This window comes from Anabrus simplex, chromosome 1 (genome assembly GCF_040414725.1).
Source record: "Anabrus simplex isolate iqAnaSimp1 chromosome 1, ASM4041472v1, whole genome shotgun sequence".
NCBI lineage: Eukaryota > Metazoa > Arthropoda > Insecta > Orthoptera > Tettigoniidae > Anabrus > Anabrus simplex.
In genome coordinates, this window is record NC_090265.1 from 559119582 (window position 1) to 559140822 (window position 21241).

The 21241-nt window shown below is 40.3% G+C and overlaps 1 protein-coding gene and 1 long non-coding RNA gene across 2 annotated transcripts in view; one reads left to right on the top strand and one right to left on the bottom strand.

Annotated features, from left to right (window-relative positions):
* The window catches only part of LOC136869658 (uncharacterized), a 94313-nt gene extending 87393 nt beyond the window's left edge, over positions 1–6920 (top strand). The window contains exon 3 of the mRNA XM_067144865.2: positions 4802–6920. Coding sequence (XP_067000966.2) covers positions 4802–5132 — 331 coding nt within the window. The 3' untranslated portion in view covers positions 5133–6920. The remainder of the gene's footprint in view (positions 1–4801) is intronic.
* Positions 1–21241, bottom strand: part of LOC137496941 (uncharacterized) — a 179830-nt gene that overhangs the window by 113856 nt on the left and 44733 nt on the right. The gene's annotated exons all lie outside the window — the stretch shown is intronic.

A 21241-nucleotide genomic window follows, 5' to 3' on the forward strand; every position in this document is an offset into this window, starting at 1 on the left:
GCACATTCCCATCCTCGCCGCTAGATGGGGGCTTCATTCATTCCATTTCTGTCCCGGTAGAATGACTTGAAACAGTCTGTCGATTTTCATTTCCAAAAAATACTCATTAAACTCATAGGTCATCCAACAGAGATTGGATTTACTCTGCCATCTGGTACAGTAAAATGGAACTTCGAAACTGTAGCGCAGACAGCGTAAATGGTGTCAAATTACAATGCCTGCATATAACAGCTGAGACCATACGATAATAATAATAATAATAATAATAATAATAATAATAATAATAATAATAATAATCTATACATTGAAAACGTGTACTAAAACAGCTTTGGAAAATCCGTCCGTCCGTTCCAATGGGCCGATTTATTTCATTTTTATTTTATTCTCTCCAGAATGACCTGCCATTGAATCATGAGACATTGATAGGTCTCTAATTTCAGCCAACTTTGAGTAACCATACAATCAAATGATCACTCCAATGATTGCAGGCGGAGGCTTACCCTGTATTTAGCAGGTGGATAACAGACTAACACTTTCATTCATAATCTGATATATGTGATTTTCAACCTTAGTAATGTCATTGCATGCAGCCATGTTTGATTACTATCTGTTAAGCCAGAGAGTATACACTTCCTCTGATCATTGAAGAGTGTTATTCCCTGCTAGATACTCTTTGATTTTTTAACCTTTCCCAGCTTCCAAATATATTCAACAGATGGCAGAGCGTTCCTAATAACTTACATGCTGCTAAGAGAATAAAAGTCTACGTACAAACAGACCTCATCATGACATACGCCTTAGACATTATCTGCGAACACCTATCGATGGATAACCCAGCTAAACTAGAAAGAGTGAAGGCCATGTATCTTATAAAAGTTCTCTGCCTGGGAAAAAAAAACCCGCTCCTTCGAGACTAACCTATGAGCTCAATAGACTGAGATTAAAAATACCATTGCCTTCTACGACACAATACCAAGATTTATATCAAGAACTGCAGGATACAAAAGCGAATATAGGATAAATTTTTACCAAACAGACGGCATGATGACGTCAGAATGGACTACGAACTGCGTCATATTATAAAGCGCATCTTATTAAATGTTCATAAAACCATTGGAAAGAGCAGGCAAAACAATTTGACTACGACAGGTATATCAAGACGAGTTATCTGACCTTCTTTATAACGAATGCTACGGAGCAGCACTGGTCCTCTGGTTATTATTATTATTATTATTATTATTATTATTATTATTATTATTATTATTATTATTATTATTATTTTCAGAAATAGGAAACACAATCCAGTGTTTTAACATCGTGCTGACTCATGTTTTATAGAAATTAATACAATTACGTGACTCTTCTATATAGTCTAACTAGCAGAAGTACCCGTTCTTCGTACGGGTTATCAGAAACTGGCTTTAGTTACTCATACTATCGGTGTGACTGACTTCATTAGATATTTATATCACTGGTGTATTTACTTAAGTGCGTATCTGTATGTATCTGAGAATGTTCCTTAAAAGTGTGGACCGTCTGAGCCACTCAGCCTGGCAGAAAATTATTAAAATATGTTTAATGTTGAAACTTTGTCCTCTGTCATATTGCAGTATGAATTAATTTTTAAATTTTAAATTTGAATAATTGAGTTGCAAAACTTTTTATGCCCATATTTTTTTCTCGAAACGAGTTAGGGCTAAGCCCTAATTTTATACAGTTTCAGCGAATACATGTTCTAGTATAGTAATAGATGTGCAGACTCCGTTTAATCTCTATTAACACGTTGGCTGCCAGAAGCGGACATTGCATCGCTGAGTGACTTTGTCACGAGACCATAGGTGTTGTTATATAACTGGATATGCCGTGCTGGCGGACCGCTGAGATGTTGACTTCGCTACGCTTAGGGTACCATTATTGACTCACGGGCTGATGACCTTCGATGTTAGGGCCCTTTGAACAAGAAGCATCATCATCATTATTGCCTCACAGTAAATCGTGGCCTGTTTACTTTTATTACTTATCAGTCCTACCTCGTTAAGCAATATGTGAGTATATTTGTCTAACCGGTTTTGCCATACGCTTTGGCGTATCAGGTAGTTAATTCGTAAGCTCGGGATTTGGCAGACAGTGGGTTTAAGTCCTACTGTCTACTAAACCCGTTAACGGTTTTCTGTGGGCTGATCGCACGGTTCTCGTACCGGCGACGCATCTTTCAAATGTCTGCTTTATCAATTGTTGATGGTAGGTTCTGTGCCTACCATGATTGTAACGGGTAACGGGGTATCATGGTTCGATTCCGGACAGGTAGCATGAGAAACGGCTACCACTTCCAAGGAAGACAGCAGGCGCGCTAATTGCCCACTTCCTGCACGGGGAGGTAGTGACGAGAAATAATGATACGAGACTCATCTGAGGCCCCGTAATCGGAATGAGTACCACTTTAAATCCTTTAACGAGTATCCATTGGAGGGCAAGTCTGGTGCCAGCAGCCGCGGTACTTCCAGCTCCAAAAGCGTATATTAAAATTGTTGCGGTTAAAACGCTCGTAGTTGGATTTGTGTCCCACACTGTCGGTTCATCGCTCGTTGGTGTCTAACTGGCATGGTTCGTGGGACGTCCTGCCGGTGGTGGCGAATCGAAAGCGCGCGGCCGCCCTTGTTAATACGTGTGCGGTTCGGTTCCTGCGCGCCGTAGGCAGACCGTATCAATAGCCATACCGATTAGTTCCAAATCCCAGCCCTCATGCCTATTCGTCTGGGCTCATAAGAGACGTTTAACCCAATACATATATTTATTATAAAATTGAGCAAATTTACATTTTCTTAACTGACAACATTGGCGACCATATAGCAAAATTACCAATTAACATTTGGTAAGGAGTAGATAGGAAATAGTTTATAGAAATAAATGTTCATCTTTATTCGTAAAATTACAGCATAAAAATCAATAAATCATACTTTTTACAATACTTATAATACTTCTTGTGTTGATGCAGGCTCCTGTGGCCTACAAGATTGCCTGCCAGATAGCCAGATAGCACTGGCCATCTAAACAAAAATCATACAGTGAACTTCTCTGTGGGACCACGGCGGTACTTCGGGATGTTTTATTGAATATCTAATGATGAATTAAACATCCAGTATAATAACACCTCAATTATTTATTTTTTCTACATAATTATGTGTAAAGTAAAGAACGATAGTGACACCCATGTAGAGCACGTGTTAAGCGTGTTAAAGCGATAAAGATTTGGGACTACTTCAGAAATCGTCATGTCCATTGTGCCTACTGCATAAAACACATTATGTCCGAACCAACAGAACGGTTTCAAAAATGGTTGTGTTCCAGCACTGTAAGAGGAACATAACGCAAAAATTCAGTGAATTATATCTTAATATGTGAAGTGAACTATAACACAAAGACAATAAGGAAATTTTATCTTTTTTTTTGCTATTTGTTTTACGTCGCACCAACACAGATAGGTCTTATGGCGACGATGGGGTAGGAAAGGCCTAGGAATGGGAAGGAAGCGGCCGTAGCCTTAATTAAGGTACAGCCCCAGCATTTGCCTGTTGTGAAAATGGGAAACCACGGAAAACCATCTTCAGGGCTGCCGACAGTGGGGTTCGAATCCACTATCTCCCGGATGCAAGCTCACAGCTGCGCGACCGTAACCACACGGCCAACTCGCCCGGTAAAATTTTATCTTAATAGGTGAAGTGAACTCCAACAGTGTCAGTGGTGAAAGAGAAAGCATACTGAAACGTGGTAAACTGTAATCTGCAACTGCACTAACAGTGTAAGCAGATATTCTGACGGCAGTACGAAACACCTTTGACGAAACATTACAGGAAAGAATGGATGATTAACAAGAATCTCACGTTCTCCAAGATATAGTTTGATCACTAACAAATGTTTAGCTACGATATTAGGCTTTTGCTGGCAAGATGTAGTGTTTATAGTGCGCTATGTCTTCTGATATGGGCTAGAATAAAATTGTCACTTTCATTGACAGTCTTATCCTTGGCTTTGACAGTATGAAAGTGACCGAGGCATGAGCGATGCTAGTAATGCCATTCCTTATGCAGCGAGTCCCTGCTATGAATGGTGTGAAAATGTCGCTCATAGGGTCGGTTGGTGCACGCATTTCAGTGGGCTTGGCAGACTGACGTGCACTAGCAACTTCTGGCCCAGTGAGGAAAGCAACGGGAAACTACCTCACTCCTCATTTCCCTAGTACGCCTCTTCAGTGACACCTAGGCCATCTATGACAGCTAAGGGTGAACCTGTTGGGGATCCAACCAGCCTTCGGGTTGAATACCCAACATACATACATACATACATAAAGAATGATAGAGTACAACGTTTATGACGCGACCTCAAAATCAAAGGCTAGGATTTAAATATCAATACAGATTACGTATATGTTTTAGTATTAAATCCCAACTCTTCGCTGCATATAACATAAAATAATTTCACCACAAATTTGAACATATCACCACAGATGCTGCTGGAAAGACCATTATCGCTATGAAACAGCAACAAAACTCGTATGTCCAAATCGTTCAAAAATAATAATTTAAAACTGGTATTATTTTATGGTGTGATCGAGATAATATTTTACATTTTCTCACGAAAAACTGAACCATCTAATTTTATGAATTTTCATATTGCATTTATTCGGGATTCCTGAAATGTTAGTTCGTACGGACACGACTAGTTTTGTAACTGAACGACTTCTTTATTGATGTGTCTCTGTGAATCCATATTTGCTTTCTAATATTATTTTGTTACTCAACAGGGTGGAAACTACCAAGCTGGTGGAATTACACGAGATTGGCGATGTCGAGGCTATTCGCTCCAAGACTTTAGGACGCAGCTGGTATCGCTACGGCTCTGTGGTCGAAACCAGCGAGCCTGTCATTCAGACCACACCCATCGCTCCAACGGCGATGACTGCCGGCTGGTGGGGCAAGGACGTCACCGTCACCAGTACCATCTATGCCTCGGAGACGCTCAAATTACAGGACCCTAAGCACGTCGTCACGTTCTCCGTGACAGGCTGTAAACCTTCCCGCATGCCCTTTGATCTGGATTACTGTGACAAGTCTCCCCAGAACGAGCTCCCTTAAATACTACCTGACTTACTTCATATTTCTCAATTCACTGAGTGGAAATAATGTATACTCTCTAAATACAAGCTAAATAATTAAAATATTTGAAGTCCTCATAACTTAAAAACTTGAATCATCTTGGTTGACTGACAAATGCCATGACAATTTCTCCACAATGGCCAACGTTCAAGACAACTAGAGTTTCAAGTCAGATCAGATGTTTATGAAGCGCTACCACGTTGTTCCCTTGAAGTATATTAGATCAGCTGGGTAACAGAAGAAATGTCGTGATCACAGCCATGGGACCATCGGTATTGCGTGGAATCTGAACTAAAGGGACGTGAATTTTCATTTAAAAAATCCTACATGCATGGGCCAGGATTCGAACCGCGGTCTCCTTAATAATGCCACTCGGTTATCACGACCGACTGAGTGGTATAGTTTATTAGGCACTCGCCTCATTTGCTGAATGTAGCGCGATGAAATCATGGTGTAGTTTATTGACTTTTAAGAATACTTAAATTCAAGACATACGAGTCAAGAGAGTTATTGCTGCATTTCAAAGTGAAATTCCGGTACGTCAGAATTTCTCAAACCTGCTAGTAGACAGTTAAAGTGGAATAAAATACATATAAATTTGTTTTACAACATTTGGCTTTACGTCGCAGCAACACTGATAGGTCTTATGGCGACGATGGAATAGAAAAGGAAGCGGCCGTGGCCTTAATGAATATGTGCCTGGTGTGAAAATGGGAAACCGCAGAACACTATGTTCAGGGCTGCCGACAGTGGGGTTCCAACCGACTATCTCCCGAATGCAAGTTCACAACTGCCTGCCCCTAACCGCACGACCAGGCCAACTCGCTCGGTATATCAACAAATTGTGAGCTATACCAGCCCTCTAGGTCTTCTCATCTTGTCGGTACAGGGCGGCGACCCTAGGCACTTAGCTGAGCCTAGCATTACTTCCAGTTACTGGAGACACCTCTCCTCTGCTGCGACAGTATTAGGTTTGTGAGGCCTAGTAATAGTTACGTTTTCACATCGCTCATAGCTCTTTCCTTTTTCTTTTGAAGGGTCAAACCTCTTACTTTTGCGAAAGTATGAGTATCTTGTTCTACCTTTCTTTAAAACTAATTTACAGCACCGATTGACACAGAACACTATATGAACTAATGTGATAATCGTAACGACAAGATTGTTAGAACTGGCTGAAGACAGCTGTTGTAGTCGAAAGGAGACAATAAATTTCGTACTTTGTCCAAATAGCGCTAAGTCGTCTATGAGCTGTCTGTGGAATTCTCCAGCGCTGCTTGTTCTGGGAAATCGTCATAGAACTCATTTAAAACTCAGGAAGACTTTGGTTTGCATCTCTAGGGGTAGTCAACATATCCAGTTCGTGACTATTCACAGTCATGCTAATCTCTGCACGTAATTCCTAACCACGGTGTAAAACATTTGTACACGTACAGTTGCTCGAAACAGTAATGAACGCGTGGTTCTGTGTAAGTAGCGTTTTCTTAGAAACAATTCAAGCTATAGATACAATACTTGTTTTGGGTATTCACAAGGTTTGTATCTACATGGCAGGTGAATGATAAAAAAATAAAATGAAGACTGATAAGATATTAAATGTGAGGATCATATAACATCATGCGGTCATTAATTTTTTGGAACGACTGTACGTCTACTGTTTTATAGAAATACAATGTAAATAATTATATAACTGTATACCTTTTATACTTAGACAATGTAACCAAAAGTTCTTTTATCACTCAAAATGTTTGAAATTAAATACATTTAAACTCCTTATCTTTATGTTTCTTACACAACCCCTTTTCCTCTTTGCATCTCCTTTTTCAGAGACGTTCATAGTGGTAGCTACAAACACGAGTCTCGAACTGAACTTTGTGTGATTGTTTTCTTAACGTCGAGTCTTCCGTCTGAAGGCTAGTTAGATCACCAACAGCTGTCAGATAACCTGGCCATATGGTTTTTTTGTGGTTTCCCATTTTCACACCAGACAAATGCTGGGACTGTACCTTAATTAAGGCTACGGCCGCTTCCTTCCCACTCTTAGCCCTTTCCTATTCCATCGTTGCCATAAGTCCTATCTGTGTCGGTGTGACGTAAATCAACTTGTAAGAAAAAAAAAGGATGTGTTCAGTGGTGGACTTAACATTTCTGGGTCCCCGGGCATAGTTACCATATAGCACAGGCCCACCAAAAAGGACAACAGTCAGGTAGGTACTAGAAATAACTACAGAATATGGTGCGCTGGATAAAGAGTATGTAAAGTTGTACAAAATCAGTGTATTCAGAAACCGACAACTTTTAAAGATGTTATTAAACTCACCAGTTATAGAAGTTTTCATCTCACTTACACGGAAGCAAACTCGGCGATAGAATAATTCTCGTTTTCCCGTTTGATAATTTACGAAATGCCGTTCAGGTTAAGTTCAGGAGTTTTTTCACGTATTATGCAGACGTAGGCCCTATTTAGGTGGTTATCAGAAATGTAATTTACCATTCGATCACAAAATCACAGCACAATAATATCAATTTCTAATACAATATGCAAATACCTATGCGGTAAATGTAGTACGACAAACATAACCCCAGCGGGCGAGTTGGCCGTGCGGTTAGGGCCGCGCAGCTGTGAGCTTGCATCCGGGAGATAGTGAGATCGAACCCCACTGTCGGCAGCCCTGAAGATGCTTTTCCGTGGTTTCCCGTTTTCACACCAGGCAAATGCCGGGGCTGTACCGTAATTCAGGCCACGGCCGCTTCCTTTACACTCCTAGCCCTTTCTTATCCCATCGTCGCCATAAGACCTGTCTGTGTCGGTGCGACGTAAAGCAACTAACAAAAAAAGAAAAGAAAAAGAAAACATAACTCACTAACTAGCTAGCTTGCCATGCAATTTAGCACTGTCATTCTGGAGATAGTATGTTCGAACCCCACTGTCAGCAGCCATGAAGATGGTTTTCCGTGGTTTCCCATTTCCATATCAGGCGAATGCTGGGGCTGTTCCTTAATTAAGCCCTTTCCTATCTGATCGTCGCCATAAGACCTATCTGTTTCGGTGCGATGTAAAACAAATTGAAAAACAAGAAAAAAAGTCGCACTGCTAAACAAAATCATAGTGTGGCAATCCTTGGCCGCCAGTGGAAGAATTTAGGGGTTATAATTTATGATAGAACAATGCATCTCACAACCAAGGTCCCTGCACTCTGTAAGCCGTCTGAGTGGGTTAGACGGTTGAGGCGCTGGCCTTCTGACCCCAACTTGGCAGGTTCGATCCTGGCTCTGTCCGATGGTATTTGAAGGTGCTCAAATACGGCAGCCTCGTGTCGGTAGATTTACTGGGAACGTAAAAACAAATCCCGCGGGACTAAATTCCGGCACCTCGGCGTCTCCGAAAACCATAAAAGTAGTTAGTGGGAAGTAAAGCCAATAACATTATTATTATTATTATTATTATTATTATTATTATTATTATTATTATTATTATTATTATTATTATTATTATTACTGAACTCTAAGAAAACGTACAACCCGCTCGTCCTTAGATATTATGGTTAATAAAGAAGAATACATCGACATCAGTTAACCAGTAACAATATCACTCGAAACAAGAATGTCTTATTGAAAAGAGTTGAGAATGACAGGTACTAAATATATGTTACTTGGGGTTAGAAAAGTAGGACCTAACAGTTGTTATACTGTTCTAAAAAAGGCCATCTTATTATTCACATGATAAAAACAAAAGACAAAGACACCTCCGTACAGGCCATGAAGGCCCTTGGAGGAGTGGAAGGTAAAGGCCTCCACCATGGTTAACCGCGGCACGTGATGGGGTAGAGTGGTGAGCTCTACGCCCGGCCGCCTTTGCTCCCAGGAATTAACCTGGTACTCATTTTTGATTATTCACATGATACAGGACATTAGATATCAAGAAAAAGTAGTATTACTCTAAATCTTCCGACCCCTAATGCCACCGCCCCTAGGCGCGTGCCTAAGGGGCCTATATTTTTTATACAGCTCAGGATGTGTCCGAAGTTATTGTGTGACTTGTTTGGACTCTTATTCACACAGCAAATAATTAATGCATAAAGCTTTATAATGTAAGAATACAGGGACACGCCACTCAATCACAGCACAAAGCACAAATGAGTATCAAAGTGAAGTGGAATAGCTTTACAAAATAAACATTTACATTACAAAGGTTCGGAATGGCCGGGATTATACTGAATCAAATGTAATCGCCCGTCACCTGAGAAATATTAACCGTAGTATCGCCAGGAATTACGTCACATCGACTAATAATTGTACCTTTTTTCGAATATTACATCCATATTCGTTCACCAGAGGTCACCAAGATGGGTACTGTTAGTTCAGGCGAGAGGAAATAAAGTAATTATCGAGTCAACGTCGCTTCTTTTTTAACTATTCGCTTTACGTCCCACCGGCACAGATAGGTCTTATGGCGACGATGGGATCGGAGAGGGCTAGGAGTGGGAAGGAAGCGGCCGTGGCCTTCATAAAGGCACAGCCCCAGCATTTTCCTGGTGTGTTAACGAGATACCATCTTCAGGACTGCCGACAGTGGTGTTCGAACCCATTATCTTCCGAATGCAAGCTCACAGTTGCGCGACCCTAACCACGCGGCCACTTGTTTGGTAGTCAACGTCGCGGACTAATTTAAAAGTAAGTAGTTGTCATTGACAGTTTCAGTTTACTAGTTCAGTATTGTGTGTGTATGGGACAGTATAACTGTAAGTAAGGGTATTTTTACTGTCATGGTTAGTTCGGGAGCGAAAGAAAAAGAAATCGTCGTTGCGCCTAGAAAAACAGCTATGTGATAATATTTCAGCTTAGAATTCTGACCGGAATGCTTCTGTCATCTAAGATTCAGTACTGCATGAATTGTGTCAACGAATTTTCATTGTGATACATGTGCCGCGGGTCAGTATTTTTCCCCTTAACAGTCATACAGCGATATTTCGAGGCGCAATGACGAAATACTGTTGTACGTTTAATGATGAGGGGAAAAGTTCATACGATTGGTAAGTAAAGAAAAGTGACTTTGAAGGAGAATATAGTGATTGCTGTCGAAGTATTTCACTTGAAATCCGAAGGTAAAGGCGCAAAAATTCTCACGCAAATTCTTCTAAACACCAATGGTATGAGAAACAAAGACAAAATTACTGTGCTCACATCACTTTTTTTTAAGAAGCCTAAAATGATCTTTTGTAAGGTTCAAGCACTCTAGCATTTTCCAACGAAAAATCATGCGTACGCATGCTTGTGGAAAATGATGTGAACGTGCCAGAAGCACAAGGAAAAGCTCAGAACATCAATAGAATTATTATTATTATTAATAATTATTATTATATTATAATATGATAATAATAATAATAATAATAATAATAATAATAATAATAATAATAATAATAATAATAATAATAATAATAATAATAGACCGCCTGGTGGTCCTGATTAATAAGGCGTGAAGCCTATATGGTCTGACACTGATTAGCCGGTTCCAGTTCCGTTGGTTGAAAAAGTTTCACCATCAGATTGTTGGCCGGCAATTATTAGGAGGGTTGCGGGCTGTTGCTCAAACAATTTCTTATGAGGTGAGATTGGCATTGATTTTGTTAAGATTTATTTTTAGGAGAAGTGGTGGTATACCATTTTTAATCACTGGATTGCGTGCCAAAAGCCTGGATTCAATTCCAAATCTCTCCGCAGCTTTCATGTAGAGTGAGGGCATATGATGCTCTTGATCGTGATTAGTCCGTCGAATGGAGACATAAAGCCTTGACCAGACCCCCTGGTGCTAGTCGACAGGAATAGACTACGCGCCGGCTCCGGTTTTCACCCTCTCCCTTCCTACTATCATACATCATTCCGTTCATCTCATTAATTTCTCTGATAAAATTGAAGGCAGTGGAGAAACGGGACAAGGATTCGACATTATTATTATTATTATTATTATTATTATTATTATTATTATTATTATTATTATTATTTCCTGGAATTTTGAGTTGAGGAGTTATAGCCTACGGTTAATTACACTCCTTTCTTTGGTGTTCGTTAGTCCTGTTCTTCTGTTTGTTAGCAGACAGTCCAGCTAACGCGTGACACTCCAAGTGTCAGAACTTAGCTGCAAGAGCGCGAAGCACGCCTCTGGCCACTACACGAAACACGTGCTGTTGTTGTTTATTTTTCTCACCTACCATCTACCCAACTTATTTTGGAAATATATCATGAAAGTCATAAGGTAACACAAGAGAAATCCCTAATAATTTCCTCCTTTTAAACACTGGCACCTTTAACAACAGAGGCCATAACCAGGTATGTATCACTAGTACTAGTAATGTCGTGAGGATAAACGACGTTTAATTATTATCGATAATCTTAAGAGTTAGGGAATTACACCTTCAAATATATTATCCCAGTTTAGTCCAAATAATTTAACAGTAGCCTATATTTATTATTATTTAATCAGTTTATCGTCCAGCGTTCTCTCGGACTCAGCGAGGGATCCTAAGTCTAGGTCAGTGTCCTAGAGCGTGAGACATTTGGTCGGAGATAGAACTGGGGAGGAGGACCAGTACCCCCTTCCAGACGGCTTCACCTGCTGTGCTAAATAGGGGCCTTGTGGGGGATGGGAAGATTGAAAGGAATAGGGAAAGAAGCGGCCGTGGCCTTCAGTTAGGTACCATTCCAGCATTTACCTGGAGAAGTGGGAAATCACGCAAAACCACTTCGACGATGGATGAGGCGGGAATCGAATCCCTTCTACTCAGTTGGCCTCCCGAGGTTGAGTGGAAACCGCACCAGTCTTCGTACCACCTTTCAAATTTCGTGGCAGAATCGGTACTCGAACCCGGGCCTGCGAGGGTGGCAGCTAATCACACAAACCACTACACCACAGAGGTGGACGCCTATATTTAATTTTCACTAAAAACAAATCAGTACGACTATAAATACGAAATCGTGAATAGGTTTTCAGAATAATATACTTAGTTGGACGATAAGCACACTAGGTTTTAAGAGTGGCATTTATTTAATTTAATATAGGAATCCATAACAATGTCTGCTAATAATAGAATGGCTAATTTGTGGACACTCTTCTTATTCATGTTAGGAGGTACATATTGTTTTGTTTGTAAATCTTTACATATAAAAGGCTAACTCCTACTGGCTGTAATCAACGCCCAGCCAAAACTACGCAACATAAAGCAATGAAATTTCGGAGATACATTGATATTAGAGTGTAGTTGCTCACTGAGGGAGAATTTTTTGATATTCCGTCGCTAAGGGGGTAAACAGAGGTGTAAGTTTTAAATGAGTACACCTATATCTCAAAAAATTAACAGTTTACAGACGTAAAAATTGATAAATGGAATATCCTTTAAAAAAATCACGTATTTTTTATTTAGGAAAATTCCCTTAAGGGGGTGAAATATGGTGACAAAAGGGGTTGAATACCTTTTATGAGGATACTTATATGTCAAAAACTGAAGATGTTACAGACATGGTTCAATTTGGAGTGATCTACAACTTTGGTCCTATGACTGTTTGTCTTATCTCTATCTCCTATGTGTTAGATTTGGCCCTGTTTCTCGACTGAACGTAAAATTTGCAGTTTTTACAACTATATTCCATAGTTTGACACTCTTATTAAAAGACAGAATCATAAAATTCGGCACGAACATTGGCCCTCCTAGTAGCCATGTGTGAGCCAAATCCCATGTTTCTACCTTTCACATAAGTATCCGAAAAGTAATGCAGTGTATGGAAACCTTATCCAGATTTCTCCCAACTCAAAGATTCTAACTCAGTCTAACCCATAAATAGAGGAGATTCGAGAATATATCATAGGATCAACCATTAGGCCGCTAAAAGAGGCGTATTATGGTGCAATCCGTTTCGACTTTGATTGGCAGTAGGAACGGGTTCTTTCTCCAGCTCCTGTGTAACTGGCGTTAGTAAGGAGGTCGACCCTTGTAATGAATAATATTCCCCTCCCGATTTGACTGGCAGAAGGCAAAGGAGCATTCAATTTTCTTGAAATATCCTCTAGCCGATTGTGTCTAGAAGTATAGAAAGGGGGCCTGCCATTGTGAAGAAAACTCCCCAAATCGATTGTGACCGCACAGTAGAAAATTGTGAATGGCAGTAGGCAAGTGAGCCTGCCATTATCATCGCAACTCGCTCTACACAATGGAAACAAAGTATGGGGACGTATCACCATGCTGTTTTTTTTGATAACGCTAAGAGGCATGCGATTAAAAAAAATCTTATTCACTGCGTGAACAGTAATTTTCTTCGATATCCGTATACAATGTAGAATACCGTAGCGAAGCACGAGCACATTTGCTAGTATATATATATTACAACTCAAGTGAAAGAATGATTATATCGAGCAAGTTGGCCACGTGGTTTTGGCCACGTAGCTGTGAGATTGCATTCGGTAGATGATGGGTCCAAACCCCACTGTCGGCAGCCCTGAAGATGCTTTTGCGTGGTTTCTCATTTTCACAACAGGCAAATGTAGCCTGAGGCTATAGCTTAATTGAGGCCACGGTCGCTTCCTTCCCAGTCCTAGTCATTTATTGTCGCATTGTCACTATTAAGGCCTGTGTATGTCAGTGCGACGTAAAGCAACTAGCAAAAAAAGAAAAAGTAGCAAGAATTGAAAAAAATATATCTGCAATAGTTTATACCCGACTGCAAAACTGGATTTGTTCTTAAATATATGAGTATGTTTGACAAGTCTGCTGTATTATAGCCCTAAAAAAAGTTAAAACTGGCCCGCAAGGAGCATTTTCCATACAAAATATAAAATTTAAAATTATTTGTCAATGACTTCGCAACCAATCAACTAATCAACTCCAAGTTTTGCGTGGGGCTGTATCCTATTAATATGTGCTTGGGTTTTAAATTTGGTTTTGATGAGTGGTAAATAACTCACACCAGAAAATAACGAGGTAAGTAAAAAAAAAAAAAAAAATCTCAGGGGTAGCATTTTTTGTTTTTAAACGATACGAACTCACCGATTCACCAAATGTTGGCAAACCATTCTGCGTTACATGAAACAGCTTTCTAAATAATGGCTTTGGTTGGATTTTGTTTAATTCGAAAAATTAATAATGTATCTGCTTTGGATCGTGAATGGAACTGACTTGTCCTAGCAAATGGCGTATGGCTTTTAGTGCCGGGACTGTCCGAGGACATGTTCGGCTCGCCACGTGCATGTCTTTCGATTTGACTCCCGTAGGCGACCTGCGCGTTGTGATGAGGATGACATGATGATGAAGACAACACATACACCCAGCCCCTGTGTCAGCGAATTAACCAATGATGGTTAAAATTCCCGACCCTGCTGGTAATCGAACCCGCGCCCCCTGTGACCAAAGGCCAGCACGCTAACCATTTAGCCACGGAGCCGGACGACTTGTCCTACATTGACCAGGCATTATTTTCTTATGTGGACCAAAAAAAAAAAGCACGTAAGTCACATTTGTGTATTGTTAGCTAAGAAAATTTAATAGGTCTCCTCAACAGAGGCAGCTGTGTAAATTCACTGCCAATAATTCATTTACAAGGTAATATCCACGTTGACAATAACAACAGAAAATGTGTTATACACAAGACAAACTTACTTATTTTGTTGAAGCCACTTTTATCAATATTCAGAATATTAACAAGATAACGCAACGTATCTGGTTCTTACCGGAGACTGTTGTGTATTCTAGAATAACCTTGAAGTAAAATTTCGCTATTTCTTCAGTATTATGACAACATGACTCATCTTCTTAGTGTCAAAGGATGGAGAGCATGACCTTATTAGGTTTTGCAAACAATAAAAACCAAACAAAATATGATATCTGTTTTTTCCTCGGAATGAGAAAAATTGTAGAAGTTCGAAATTCCAGTCATGACTTCCCTTAAATGGTTAATTCCCTTGGCTCGAGGACTGGGTGTTTGTGCTGTCTCCAACATCCTTGAAACTCATAGAGCACACACAACACTACAACAACACGCAGTTTCCCATACGCGATGGATGCCGCCCACCCATACGTAATGTTGTTGGGTAGGCACGGAATGTGTCACTGGATATCTTTTACATGCTGGCATTGTTCGATGTGGACTACTGGAGGGATATTTTCCATCCGTCGAAAATTGTACTACCTCTGCAGAATCGAGACTGTAGTCTGGAAGCCGACATTGTACCACTGGCCTACAGGGGGAGCTACATCTAGAATGGACCATATTGGTAAAATTTGAATAAAGAAGACGACTTCTGAAAGAGTATTGCATTTCCTCTTCAACATTTACATTTTAAATTCTAAAATAAATAATTATAAATAAGATATGATACCTACAATATAATTTGATTGCACAACGTTATTTTAAACTTATTCTAGAAGTAACTCAACTTCTACAAGCTCTTTTCAATAAATCACAGTCTGTAATGTCATGTGATTGTCTTGACTGTTACAGAATAAGTACATGCATTTGGCCAGTACCAGTCTTCCTTATGTTCTTCTCTGTGACGATATAGTTCTTCACAAATAATTCGGCTCGATGGGATCGTTCTTGCTTTTGTCATTGGAATGTTTACCTGTCAAATATAAGAATGTATACTTAATACCTTGACATTGTAAATAGTACAATATATTGTATATTTACCCTATTACATTCAATATATCTGTGGAATTATTTAATTATATGTTGATAATATGTAATACTGTACTATATAATATTTATATGAATTATTAGAACACTTTTAAATCAAGCGTTTCATATACTGTAGCACGTACAAACAAAAATAACACGTGACTAGTGCCTTCGAGTTTGTTTGTGTAAATACAAGCAATCTAACGATTTTTGCTCCTTATATGAGAGGAGTATAAGCAAGTTGATGCTAGCACATACTAAAATTCAGGATAATCTATCTTATGACTGCAGTTAAAGAATGTAACATTTAGGTTCACGAAATCAACTATTTATAAACTGAATACGAACCAAACATACATAGAACAACAGTATCTTCAAACATTAATTTATGGACAAAATGTATTGTTTGAAAATATTGAATTACGTAGGTACTATAATGTGTAATCATACCTACGCAGATTCGGTGCCGGAGTCAACGTCAGGTTCAGCTGATGTGTCTGATGGAACGATCTTGGAGGAATAATCCACCAAATCGTCATCTGTGACTCCAACATCTTCCTTGTCGTCAGCTCCATCTTCTTTAACTGGTTTCACATCTTCCTTAGGACCTTGAGAATGCTGATGTGGCTTATGCAGTGAAGAGGTAACCAAGTTAAGTGGATGCGTAAGATGAGAAAACCCTAGGAATGGGATGAAAGGTATAGGCTTGTGTATTCCAGGTTTATGGGAAGACCCTCCCGTGGAATATGAGCCGGGATGAGGATGGTGTCCAGGACTTGGTGGTCTTGGAATAACTGGTATGAACAGTTGAGGTGGTGGTCTTGGATAAGGAACTACAGGATTGATTGGTTTTGGAGGTCTACAGAAAGGTATATCACTGTACATGGGGATGCAGTTCTTGACTTCTAAGGTAGCAGTGATGCGATTATCCGACACTTCTTGTACCTTAGTGACTCGAATCTTTCTTGTTTCTGTCACTGTCATCTTATGTTTAAAGAACACCCTCTCTTCTTGTGTTAATGTATCGTTTCTTTGGTCAATAGACTTCGTTGTGACATTATCAGCACTGATATTGTCTGCAGGTGTTGCTCGATGGATCTCCAGGTACTTAGCCGTCCTGTCTGAAGAATCTAATGATGGTTCCAGGTTCAAGTCATCATCTTGACGATATTCCTGAGCCAAATATTCTTGTCCTGAGAATCCTTCAAAAGGACCGGCACTTGTGTGAAGTATCCTGTAAGCAAAATAAAAACTTGCTTAGATTTCCCTAAACACATTTAAAACAGGCGCATGGATAAAGTCCTCTTGTATGAGATGCAGTACATTGCCCAATAAAGCTCAGTGATCTTACAGGACAGCGCTTTAATCCTTAAAAACATCAAGATTTCATTGTTACTGAATTTATTACATAATCGCATAAGGGTGAGTTTTTAATGTTGGATGTTACACGGAACATATTCGCTCATCAACAATGAACACTATATTCGTAATTCATTCATCGTTCATTCAACAACAGGTTGCTGTTTTCACTGTATCCTATTCCATCTCCCATATTTCTAGAGGTAAATTTTCAATTGTTATGTTCAGGTATAATGCATATTTTTCCCTTTTAACATTTCCATCACAAAATGATGTGTGCCTCGTTACATTAGTAACATCGCCCCCTTAACAGAAAATATGTTATTTTATAGACATTTATATCTGTAAAGTACATATCGTTTCAGAGCAGTTATCATGAGTATAATTGGAACAGTGTTAATGGTAGTTCTTATGAGGAGTATTGCCCTGCTGTTCAACACTGTTGAACTGTTGCTGTTTAATTGTTCATTTGTGTCCGGCTCCATGGCTAAATGGTTAGCGTGCTGGCCTTTGGTCACAGGGGTCCCGGGTTCGATTCCCGGCAGGTTCGGGAATTTTAACCTTAATTGGTTAATTTCGTTGGCACGGGGGCTGAGTGTATGTGTCGTCTTCATCATCATTTCATCCTCATCATGACGCGCAGGTCGCCTATGGGAGTCAGATCAAAAGACCTGCATCTGGCGAGCCGAACTTGTCCTCGGACACTCCCGGCACTAAAAGCCATACGCCATTTCATTTTTTTGTTCATTTGTGAATTACTACACTGTCTCTGGAGTCGAACCATGGAACAGTTATTCAACCATGGCAGTTATTGTGTGTTGTGTAGCAAGTAGGCCTGTGTTCAAATCTAGCTGACTGCACCAGTTGCTCTGTGGGCTGACTGGACTTACGAGCGCAAGTGAAAGGCCTGTTAATCAGGATTACCGTCATCCAGGTAATACCAACGACCCGGACCGCCTACTGTGTGAAAAGAACAGAGACTTGTAAATAACCAGCAATTAATAATTGAATAGAGAGAGTGTGTGTGTGTGTGTGTTTGTGCATTTATTGGGCCATCCTGAAATAAATTAGAGGGATAAAACAGACGGTATTTTTATCATAACAATATTAATTTCTCTGAAAACGTTTGACTTACGAAGTTAACATTCATTATGATGTCCTGGAGTTAAATAACATTTTGAGAAATGGGGGTCAAAAAAAAAAAAAGAATTCTTCCGAAGCCGCTTAACGTACGAAGACAAAATTCCAAATGAAGGTATGTATTTTAAATGTTAGGTGTGAAATAGGAAATATTTAAAAAATATTCCATCCCTAAGGGGTTAAACCGTTTGACGTACGAAGTTGTCATTTTACAAGAAGGTTGTTCTACGGGGCTTAGATGGAAATTGGCTCTGAACATCATAACATTCATTATTCCGAGAACTTTTCACGTACGAACTTAAAATTTTACATGAAGGCTGTTCTTTTTTGCCCTAGATGTTATAAAAGACATTTTAAAAACATTGTACCCCTAAAACAAAACATTCATTCCTCCATTAATGTGCGACGTACGAAGTCAACATTTTATAGGATGGTCGCTTCTGCGTCCTAGATGTTAAATAAGACAGGGTTTTAAAACATTTCAGTTCTATGGGGTTCAAATGATTTTATAGGCTCAGCCGACAGTGGACTCTCCAAAATTTAAAACTTTAAATTATAATTTTCATAAAAAAAACCATACCAAAGCACGGGTATCTTGCTAGTAAGTAAATATGTAAATGACCGAGCTCGATAGCTGCAGTCGCTTAAGTGCGGCCAGTATCCAGTATTCGGGAGATAGTAGGTTCGAACCTCACTGCGCGGCAGCCCTGAAAATGGTTTTCCGTGGTTTCCCATTTTCACACCAGGCAAATGCTGGGGCTGTACCTTAATTAAGGCCACGGCCGCTTCCTTCCCAGTCCTAGCCGTTTCCTGTCCTATCGTCGCCGTAAGACCTATCTGTGTCGGTGCGACGTAAAGCCAATAGCAATATATATATATGTAAATGAATATAGAGGTACGGCATAAATAAAGGGATGAGAAATTCTGAAAACTCTCCGGGGAACCTGAGCTAGGAGGTCTGAAATTGAGGCTAAAGTTAAAACTACGCAGTAACTTAATCGTAAGTAATTCTTTACCCAGTAGAAATTTCTCGGTGGTGTAGTGTTTAGTGTGATTAGCTGACAACCCAGGAGGCCCGGGTTCGATTCCCGGCTCTACCACGAAATTTGAAAAGTGGTACGAGGACTGGAACGGGGTCCACTGAGTCTCAGTAGGTCAACTGAGAGTAGACGGGGGTTCGATTCCCACCTCAGGCATCCTCGAAGTGGTTTTCCGTGGTTTCCCACTCCTCCTACAGGCAAATGCCGGGATGGTACCTAACTTAAGGCCACGGCTGCTTCCTTCCTTCTTCCTTGTCTATCCCTCCCCATCTTCGCATCCCTCCACAAGGCTCCTTTTCAGAATAGCAGGAGAGGCCACTTGAGTGAGATACCTGTCCTTCTCCCCAATTATATGTCCCCGACCCAAAGTCTAACGCTCCAGGACACTGCCCTTTAGGCGGTAGAGGTGGGATCCCTCGCTGACTCCGAGGGGAAAACCAACCCTGGAGGGTAAACGGAGTAAGAAATAAAAATCTCTTTACCAAAGGTATTAGGTACACTGAAACCGTGCGTTTAGGAACACGTGTGCCGACACGTGCACATACGTTAAAGAAATCTATAGAAGAGAAATAATGTATATACATAATATCTTAACTAAATATTTTTTGTCCTTTAATTTGAAAAGCACGATGGATCTGGGCCACTTGTTTAATACCATTATTACAGTAATGCTGTTCGCCGTACTGATGATGTCCGACTCATTGGCTGAATGGTCAGCGTTGAGATCTTCGGTTCAGAGACTCCCAGTTTCGATTACCGGCCGTGTTGGGGATTTTAATCAGGTCTAATTAATTCTTTTGGCTCAGGGACTGGGTGTTTGTGTTTGTCCCAGAACTTTCCCCTTCATATTCAGATAACGCACTTTACTACCGCCGTTCCGACCGAAATTAAGCCCTAGGCATGAGTTTCTTCTGATTTAATGTTCTTGAGAGTAAGAGATGGGAAACAAATTGATGAGTTTATTAATAATATGGCGCGTCGTCGAAAATGTGAATTCTAAAACACTTAAAGTCAATCATTTTTAAATTGAATTTATATGTACAAAAACTGGAAACAGAAGAAAGTGTTATTAAAAAATTAAAAGTATTTTACAGACCAGTTGGTAACCCTGCATTGAATTGCGGCATAGGGGACTGGGCATTCATCAAACATATGTTTCATTTATGTATCTCATTGTGACTAAAGCTGCAGTGTGGATTAAATTTTCTCAGACTGATAAAACATTTGATCTAATAAGTAAGAGTAGCAGGAAGTATAAATTTTCAGCAGCAATAGGTGCTCTTGACTGCACTGATGTTACGGTGGTTCACATTATGGTAATGAGTTTATAACAAGAAAGGCTATGAAATTATTAACATACACGTTTTAATTAACGTCACGCTTTTATTTAACTCCCATTTTCACATTATTTATTTTTTCCGTTATCATACACGTTGTCCGCCTCTGTGGTGTAGTGGTTAGCGTGATTAGCTGCCACCCCCGGAGGCCCGGGTTCGATTCCCGGCTCTGCCACGAAATTTGAAAAGTGGTACGAGGGCTGGAACGGGGTCTACTCAGCCTCGGGAGGTCAACTGAGTAGAGGTGGGTTCGATTCCCACCTCAGCCATCCTGGAAGTGGTTTTGCGTGGTTTCCCACTTCTCCTCCAGGCGAATGCCGGGATGGTACCTAACTTAAGGCCACGGCTGCTTCCTTCCCTCTTCCTTGCCTATCCCTTCCAATCTTCCCATCCCTCCACAAGGCCCCTGTTCAGCATAGCAGGTGAGGCCGCCTGGGCGAGGTACTGGTCATACTCCCCAGTTGTATCCCCCGACCAAGAGTCTGAAGCTCTAGGACACTGCCCTTGAGGCGGTAGAGGTGGGATCCCTCGCTAAGTCCGAGGGAAAAACCGA